The following is a 10,189-nucleotide window of genomic DNA, read 5'->3' on the forward strand; positions in this document are numbered from 1 at the left end:
ACTAAGGCCTCAGGATGACTTTAAGACTTGAACATGGTCATTTTTGTTTTGTAACATTGAATACAAAATTTAAAAAAAAGTATTTTTAAAAAAAAAAGAAAAAAAAAACTCCCGATCCCCGATCTTTTTCTCCCGATTCCGATCTTTTGAAAATCACGTGATCGGCTCCGATCCCCGATCACGTGATCGGATCGGGACATCTCTAGAAATAAATATAATTGAGAAAGTTATGCAATGGTAAAGCCAATTTGATTGTGTCTGTCAGATGACTTTTGTTGCATGTCATCCCCTCTCTGTACCCCCTCCTTTCCTGTCATCTCTTATGTCTGCTATCTAAAGAAAGTTTCATTTAGCTTAACGATAATGTTAGCATGCTAATACACTAACACTGACCAACATGCTGATGTTAAGCAGGTATTTACTCTGTTCACCACCTTAGATGTGTTTGTTAGCATTCTAGCATTTAGTAAAGAACAGTGAGGCTGACTGCTATATCATTCAATTTGCAGATTGTTGGTCTTAAAAAGTACCAGATTTAATGCGATCCATTGATCATTTGTCCGGACATTTCGCTACAAAAACACAAAATATCAACCTTGTGGTTTTGCAAGTTTTAGGCATTACTAAAATAAGTAGGCTTTTTTCTCTCGGGACCATGAACATCTGTAAATAACTTTTGTGTGAATCCATCCAATGGTTGTTATATATGTCAGTCTGTGTCGACCAATCGAGCTTCAGAGCAACATTACTATTTGTTGCGCTATTACGACATATAATACCCGGCGTAATATAATATACTTTAAAAGCAAATTTGTTTTACATTTTAGTGTTTGTGAAGACAAGATGGATGAAAATTATGATTTCTTAAAATGTTTTTTATTCGACAATTGTTTGGCTTTATTTTACAAATGAAAGCAAAGAGTCAGACTGGAATTGGGAGAAGAACGAAGGGGTCATGACATTACAAAAAAGGCTCCCTAAAATCTGCTGTATATGTTAATACTTCAAAATGTCCAGATTGCTAACCCCATTGTTTTTCTGTTTCTTTATTAGGACAAAAGATGGCGAACTTGTGGAAGGAAAGGAGATTCAGGTTACGGTCTGCAAAGAGGAGAAGGTTGTCTGTGGAGTAACCAAACACACAACATGTGCAGATATGATTCAGGCGCTGCTGGATGACCACAAGTCAATCCCAGAGAGCAAGAGGCTCCTGCACGGGGAACCCAAAGACTTCTGCCTGGTGGAGCGCTGGAAGGGTTTTGAGAGAGCCTTGCCTCCTCTCACCAGAATCCTGAGACTCTGGTACGCCTGGGGCGACCAGAGACCCTTCATCCAGTTTACTCTGGTCAAAATAAGCGATTTTGTGCCTCAGCCCGCCAAGAAGGCTGGAAAGCCAAAGGGCGCCAAGCCAAAGCGATGGGAGCACGGTCAGCTCACCCAGCCTCTGCCGGTGGAGAGGCAGAAGCGCCTGGTCAAGAAAGCTTTCCGGAAACTGGAGAAGATTCACAAGGAGAGCAAGAGTTCCCCGGGTTCTGACGAGGTCGACCGGATGGTGCAGCTCATTCTCAACCAAGACCACACCATCCGGGAGCAGATCCAGCGCATCAGGGATCTGGATTTGAACGTCGAGCAGTTTGAGGTGCAGAAGGAAGCCGAGAGTTCATCGGCTCAGGCTTCAAGTGAGAGTTTGGAGGCACACAGTGAGGAGCAGCTGCAGGAGTACCTGTACACGAGCGATGGGGTGGAACAGCTTGATCTGCAGATTCAAAGGCACCAGGACCTCATCCTCCAGCTGTCCCGGGACATTGACTCTGAGCTAAGGACGGGCGACTTCCCTCTGAGCCAATATGAGGACAGCGAACAGGAAGGAGCCGCGGCTGCTTCCTGGATCCCCTCGGACACCGACGAATCGTTCTACACAGCTGAACTCGAGAGGTTGCAGGACGAAGTGAAACACAGCCTCTTCACCGGCGTTGCCCTTCACAACCAAACTGCAGAAATAGACAAGCAGTTGAAGTACTTTGACGCTACGCTGGTCTCCAAGGATCAGGAATGCTGGCAGCTGGCTGCTCAGCTGAGCTCAATGCAAATTGGGGATGGAAGAAAAGAGGAGGAGTCCAGTGTCGCCCCTCTGAAAAGTGAGACTCAGTGCAGCGTCTCTCAGACAGTGAAACTCAAACACAGCCTGTCCCCTCTAGACATTACAGACACAGACTCAGACACTGGGATTAGCTCCACACACAGCCAGGACTCGCTGTCACCGTGTCTGGACTTCCCTCCCCCCCTCGACACAGACGTTTGAACAACCCAGTTGACCCTGCAGTTTATTGTTCTGTATGCACAGTGTGTGCCTGACGTGTGTTATCATTACATTCATGGAACAGAGCTAAGCAACGTTTTCTTCTGAACGACCCCGGACTATTATTTAGGAAACACAAAGGTAATTCAGCTGGAAACATTTAGATCAGACAGAAAATGATTAGCAACTTTGTTGACTGTCGTTTTTAATGAAATGTGTAAAAATGTTTGGTATCGGCTTCTCAGATGTAAGTTCATGCTGAGTTGTTATCAAGGTATTGCAAATATTGTTTGTGTTTTAGGCTGCTGGTCAACAACATAATGTACGGGAGCGGATTATGGCCACGACAAAAAACAGAATTCTGTAATTAAAGTCAGATTCCCAAACTTTTTTTTATTAATATCTGTAAAAACATGAATTAATTAATAAATTATTATTCTTTATGGTCAGCCGTATTTATCGACAATGCTATTTTCTTAGCAAACAATGATTAGGTCTCTGATTCTGATGTAATGAAAACATGCCAGGGGACACACTGGAGTTATGTGTGTGCCAGCTACAGTCCATTACTTTTGATGTTGGCTGGGTTTCCAGACTTGTAAGTGTACATTTTTTCACCAAAAAAGCAAAGACTACTTCCTAGGTATAACCATCCTTAAGGTGTGTTACCCTTAGTTACGTAAGCATTGTTTTTGTAACACTCAATAATGGTGAATGTATGCTTTTTTCCCTTTTGTATGTTTTAAGCTATTAATGAAGCTGCACTTCTTCGTACACACGTATAAGTCTATTAACAATGTTTTATATTAAAACAGATAGTTGTCTTGGATGTAGAATTTAAGATGTGTAAGAAACATTACATTCCTCCTGACTACACTGTAAATACACTTCTGTATCCGCTATAAATGATTGTTTTTTTATGACACAGGCACAATGAGTAAATTGATTAAAAAAAACAGAAAGATATTTATTTAGAGATGAGATATTATTACTATGACTGTTTAAACTCGGGGACAATAATCTCTATCTGTCACTTACCAAGACTTTGTATTAAGGGCCATTATGACACAAATGTCTGGACAATATCTGTTCAAACACACAAACGATGTAAGAGTTAAATGTGCATTTCAGCTTTCATAATAAACACTAATACTGTAAATGTTGCAAAGAGTAATCACTCTGTATTATTGCTTATGATTTTATGAATTATTGCCATCTACAAGAAGGTACAGGGTCCCATGATTCAATTATGGTTCCCTCAAGTACTCTTTTGTGCAGCTGTCAATCCTACAATTCAATACAGAGTTTAATTACATTACATATTTATCCAAAGTGACTTACATACATTCAATACTGTGGGCAATCCCCACAGGAGCAATTTGGGGTGAAGTGTCTCAGGGACACAACGACATGCTGACTGCAGTGGGACTCGAACTTGCTACCCCCTGATTCGAAGTTCAGCGCACTATCCACTGAGCCACAGCCTCCTAGGTCAAATGTACTTAAAATGGTCTTAAACATATTATCCTTAGTGATAGCTATGTTAGAGAGGCCTTATTATGTTTTTGGGGGTTTCCCTTTCCTGTGTGTTATATAGGTTTCTGTGCATGTACATTGTCTGCAAAGGCCACAATCCCAAAGTTCCCTCCAGAGGGAGTTTCTGTCCCAAACACTTCCTGCCTGAAATGCCTCCATTGGACTCCTTTGTTTACTTCTGTAACATAATGACATCACTATATAACACTTAGGCTTCACATTGTGGGTGATAGAGATGTGTCAGAAAATGCCCCGCCTCTTAGCCGAAGTGGTTGACCAATCACAACAGAGCCGGCCAGCAAACCAATCAGAGCGGACTGGGCTCTGGTTTCAGACAGAGGGTGAAAAGAGGTGCTGCAGCACAGGCAGTATGAGAAAAATGAAGAGCTTTTTGAACATTAAATCATGGAGACATGTAGAGACACTACATACTGATATACACCTGAACATCAGCAGGAGAGGACTCTTTAAAGTAGAGACACTACATACTGATATACACCTGAACATCAGCAGGAGAGGACTCTTTAAAGTAGAGACACTACATACTGATATACACCTGAACATCAGCAGGAGAGGACTCTTTAAAGTAGAGACACTACATACTGATATACACCTGAACATCAGCAGGAGAGGACTCTTTAAAGTAGAGACACTACATACTGATATACACCTGAACATCAGCAGGAGAGGACTCTTTAAAGTAGAGACACTACATACTAATATGAACCTGGAAATGAGCGTAATAGGGACTCTTTAAATGTTGTCTCCATGTTTCTTGTCTTATATATTTGTCCTTGTTGATGTTGCAAATGGAGCTGATGTGAAGCAAGCTAAAATTCACACATCAATGCTGCTGTTCTAGAAGCAGTCAATGGTAAAACTACAAGGACAAAACAAGTCAAGGTGCCACACTGTACAAATTCCTCAAAGCCTTGAGTCACCAGACAGAAGTGACACAGCTAGTAAGAGCCCTCTTCCAGTCACTGCAGCATATAATCAGACAAGATGGTCGCCAAGCAGGCACAAACAACAGCGAGCCCTCTCCTGTTGTCCAGCTCCTGCTGACAGACTAACACTTTGTACTCGGCTGGCTGCTGGAGAAGCAGAGGATATCTATTTCACATACTAATTGCTTGAACCCCCCCTTGTTCGTCCTCCTTCACCGCTTCTAGCCACTAAGTAACTCCACCAAGCATGAAAGGCCACAGATCTTGTGAACAACCTTGCACCAATGCCTCCCACTTTTTGATGCTAAAATATGCAAAAAGTACCATAATAAACCCCTTTTCCATTACGGTACTTTTCACTAACAGGTATGCACCAGGCTGGAATAAATGGGGCATTTCGTAGAGCTTATATTCTAATGCAAATCAGACCTGTCTTGAGTTGGTGGAAATGTTAAAGGAAAGGAATGTTGAATAACTGAGTCTGTTCAAGAGAGGACTACTCTCAGTTAGCCTCATTATTTTATGACAGACGTGTTGAGGCACCTGCCGCTCTCAAATGGAAATACGTAATGAAACTAGCGGGGGACTCAAGGAGCACAGACCTCAGCGAAAATCGTATCCAAGAGTGGAAAATAATGTGTGTGTCCGCCCCTTGATTTGCTTCAAAATGTAATCGGTTCTTCCTTGACATATGCATAATTCTTCTTAAAGAGTTTCATGAAAATCAGGCAAGTAGTTCTTCTGTAATCGTGTAACAAACCAACAAACTGGATTTAACCCCCATTGGCTGATATTTAAAGTCACACTGTGAACGTGTACCTACATATTGAACAAAATAAAGTCAGTGCATCTTTGTTATTTAATACAACACCATCACTGTACTCTAACCCCCAACTGTATTGGTCACACACTTGTTCGCCCATCAATACTTTAATTTCAGCAACAAACAAGTTTCACACAGAAAACCAACTTCAAATCTACACTCTAAGCGATAACTAGCTAATTTAATATTTCTCCTACTTTTTTTAACCAAACGAAAAAACCAAAAGTAGATTAACTAAGGGTTTACATTTCCAATCTTTTGGCAGATTATAAAAAACCTAGAAACAGTCTTTACTCTAAGACAGGAGCATTACATTCTCCAGTGTATCAGAGTCTTTGGAGTAGTCTGGTTATACTTTGTCCCCAAATAAAAATGCAGTCTTTGCGTTACAGAGTGACTTCATTTCCAGAGAGGCTGAAGCTTGTTTGCTTCTTCACGTTGCCGCAGACCAGCAATTCAAACACTTGCCAACTCGCAAGTGTGTTAGCAGACAACAATAATTACATTGACCAAAATGCCAATTAGACTGACTGCAAACCTGTCTTCGTTCAGCCCTCACAGTCACAGTTACCATGACTGGGCAGCTTGAGTAAACCATCATTTGTTTTCAACTGCAGTTCAAGTGCTGACGGTGAAGGCCTGACATTTTAAACATCTGTGCATTGACCCAGAAACACACTTTAAAATGTGTAACACCAAACACAGTATATGGACCATGTATGACTTGTTTATCTGGTTTTTTTTGTCATCTTAAATGCACCCATTTATTTTTGCACAGACCTTTGGAGGAAGCTGAGAGTCAGGAAGACGTGAAGCTAACCTTGTTCAATCTTGTTGGGAAGGTTTTCGCCAGTGAGGGAAAATAATAATTGTTAAGAACTCAAGACACTTAGGAGGTAGGACCCAATTGCACGGCCCGGGAGACAGAGGTAAAGTATTTGTAAGATACTTTATTTTATCAAAAACAGCAAAATGAACAACAAAAAATGGTCACGATCAAATCTAGCTGAGATGACAAAAATGAGAACAAAAAGAAAGCGCTCACGTAGTGAGGATCAAAACTTTACGAGAGCACAAAAAGAGCATAGACCTGACCATGGCAAGAGACAAGCGCATAGACCTGACCATGACAAGAGACAAAAACGAACTGAACACTGGGAAACAGGGGAATTTAAACACAGGATACAAGAAACAGGTGGGAACAATCAGGGGCGGGGCTGACACTGATGAGCACAGGAGACACAGAAGGGATGACAGGTGAAAACAATCAGGGGCGGGGCTGGTGCTGATGATTCTGGAATGACAGGTAAACGGTGAGTGACAAAACAAAACAGGAAGTGGAAGACAATACAACCAAAAAACAACATCAAATCTCAACATTTCTGTCGGTGCATAACAATAATTGGCAATTTACACATTTCAGCAACCTTTATTTAGCACAATCTTTGCACAATTTTGATGCAAAGAAAACCTATTTTGTCTGAGGTTATAAGTGTTAGATCCTAGTCCACACAGCTGTGAATAGATCTACCAATGTATGTCCCTATTTATAATTATTATAAAATCATATATGGTCTTGTCTTAGTCAAATAAAAGCATATTTCTTTTAAATTAGTTTGATACGTTAATGCTGTACGGTCCGGTCCGGTCCAGTTCATCTTATTCATGGAAGTTTATGAAAATATTTGTAAGGAATAGTTTCAATACCAAAATTAACCAACCTTAAATATAACTGAACCCTCTTATAATTGAAGATCTTATATATGAATATATTTCATCAGCCAATGACATTGGATTGTTTGAAAAGCAATTTGCAAGCTATTATTTTGAAGAAGATTTATTATTTAAAACACATTTACGTTAAGGCTACTTGACATTTGGAAAGCTGCATGATGTCCAGAACTACTGACCAAATTCAATGTTAAGGTTTATGGACAACAGTTGGACAAGACAGCAAAAGTTGCCTCGGAGTAATCAGAGTATTTCAAAACTTTTGAAAGGCTCGGTCGGCATAATCACACATAATCAAAAGAGACACACAGCACATTGTGCATGTGCCAGAATATGCTCTGCATCTGTTCCCACAACACGCCTGACAGTAAATCTCATTTGATTACGTGTGATTATTTTTTGTTTATGCCAAACAAGAATCTTTCCAATCCTTCTTGCATCAATTAAATTAACCTTCTTCTGCCGTCATTTACTGAACTGGAGCGCTGATTTGTTGACAGCGAGTTCAGAATGAAATGACACAAAAGCAGTGGATTAGTGTAAGTGATGTTCATGCGGTGACCCTGCAGTGCTCCCACCCGCCATATTTGCATCAAAGTTGGACGAGTCAGGACTTGTGAAAGCGGTTCAAGGGCCTCGGGTTTAATTTCCTCAATCAAAGAACATTTGGAGTGCCATCCCATATAAGAGGCATGAATCATTTGATAAGAGAGATCCAAGAAGCAATAAACTGTCCCTGCTGCTGCCAGGCGGCGACAAGAGAGCAAACACGGGGGGGGTTTGTGTGTGTGTGTGTGTGTGTGTGTGTGTGTGTGGAAACCTGCTGGCTTCTGTTTTAAAGACGGGGATTTTTTTATAACATGAACTTGGTTGTGTGGTTTCTTACATAAAATGTTTTTATTTGCATTTATAAATCCACAAATGCTCCGTGTGCAAACACTTCACATGTGTGCTTGTTAGCACTTCAAACGTTTGCTTGTTAGCCCTCAAACCAGCTCCGTTCCTGCCAGCTTTATAAATACGTTTTAATTTAGAAGTGATGGTAATTTCCCGGTTTATTAGCAGTGCTGCGCTGGCTAAGGTTTGCTTTTCTGCAGGTGTTCTCTGAAGCTCCTCTGACATTACGTTCATGACAAGATGTTGGAGACACTTGTCACTGCTCAGACAGACAGATAAAGAAAGACAGACAAGAAAGGTAGAGACACCGACAGAGCAAAGACACTGATACACGGACTGAAGTTGAAAGATTTGAGCAAACATGATGACATTATTTGAGACAAAACTGAACTAGACGCGGTTTAATTCCTTTATATATCAGAGCCATGGTTGCTCTAATGTAAGGTTAACCAGCTTGTAAACTCTATACTTTATAGCCTACTATGAAGAAAAAGGCTCATCAACGACCTTTTTTACATGACTAAGACGAGACGATGACGAGCTAAAAATAGATTCTTGATAACGAAAACTATGACGAAATGTATATTTATTTAGTTTTCGTTGACGAGACGGGACTAAGGTGTTAATGGTGGACTATCGGACATTCAAAATGCAGCATATTTTCCCCCAAGTGTCCATCTTGTCAGTCAAAATGCAACTTACGGTTCTAACTTGCAATATCATTATTTCCACTCTCTTCACTCCAAAAGAGCGATCTCCCTGTGTCTCTCTGTGTGCGGGGGGCGGGGCCTAAGAGACATGCTGCAGCGGACACAGACATCTGCCGGGGACGGAGCGTTCAGAGAGTATTGAGACACCTTTTGACTAAAATGTAATTTTTCATCGACTAAAAGTTGACTAAAACGTTTTGAGTTTTTGTCGACTAAAACTAGACTAACACGTTTTGAGCTTTCCTCGGCTAAAACTAGACTAAAACTACGAAGGATAGGAATGACTCAAATGTGACTAAAACTAATAACCATTTTCGTCTAAAGACTAAGACTAAATCAAAGACAGCTGCCAAAATTAAAACTATTGTGAACATGTTGAAGAGGCCCTATTATGTTTAGGGGGTTTTCCTTTTCCTGTATGTTCTACGTGTGCATGTAAATGGACTGCAAAGGTTAAAATCCCAAAGAGGGAGTTTCTCTCCCACACACTCTAGCTTTTTGAACATTAAAGCATAGAAAAAAATACATGTGAACCTGATAATAATCATAATAAGTGCCCTTCTCTTGCTCTTGGCTCTTGGCATCAGTTGTTTCATCTCCGAAAATTCATTGTAATTGATTGACTCTAAAATTCATAAAATCGTTTGTGTTTTCTTTATTTCAATATCCATATCTGAGTAGCACGACATTAGCAGACAACAAAAGGCCACTTTCATTTTCAAAGTTGCCGATAATACTCGTGACATCTGTGTGGACTCCAATCAATGGCTCCATCTCCTCCAAGTTTATTGGTTAACTATTAAGCCTTGGTGACCTTTAAAGCTTGATCTTTTTAAACTATAAAAGTATGAGTCATTTAGTTTAAAAGCCATGATCGTCAATCTATCAAGTCTTTACAGGAGGTGTGGAGTTTGAAGTGAAGGGTATTCAGAGAGAAAGGAACTAAAATATGCTTTACGGGAAGTTTAATATTGTGTACGTTTTAATCCATATTTGGAATACATTGTAGTCTTATTTAACTGTTTTCCAGCCGTATTTAATCATCAGAGTATAATCTTAATTTAACAGGAATTGGTTACTCATGTGCTAAATACAATTTTAGATACTTGTATTTTACTTTTTACTTTCAATCGACCACCCTTCAGGAACCAATATTGTACTTTTTACTCCACTACATTATCTGAGAGCTTAAATTACTTTAAAGATTCAGATTATTAGGTTATATAAAATATAAATACACAAATAA

The 10,189-nt window shown here is 40.2% G+C and overlaps 1 protein-coding gene across 1 annotated transcript in view; it reads left to right on the top strand.

Annotated features, from left to right (window-relative positions):
• The window catches only part of rassf9 (Ras association domain family member 9), a 14,096-nt gene extending 10,706 nt beyond the window's left edge, over positions 1–3,390 (top strand). Inside the window, exon 2 of the mRNA XM_010771036.1 lies at positions 1,054–3,390. Coding sequence (XP_010769338.1) covers positions 1,054–2,302 — 1,249 coding nt within the window. The 3' untranslated portion in view covers positions 2,303–3,390. The remainder of the gene's footprint in view (positions 1–1,053) is intronic.
• Positions 3,391–10,189: the final 6,799 nt, after the last annotated feature.

The sequence above is a fragment of the Notothenia coriiceps genome, unplaced genomic scaffold (genome assembly GCF_000735185.1).
Source record: "Notothenia coriiceps isolate Sejong01 unplaced genomic scaffold, NC01 NC01_scaffold00009597, whole genome shotgun sequence".
Lineage (NCBI taxonomy): Eukaryota > Metazoa > Chordata > Actinopteri > Perciformes > Nototheniidae > Notothenia > Notothenia coriiceps.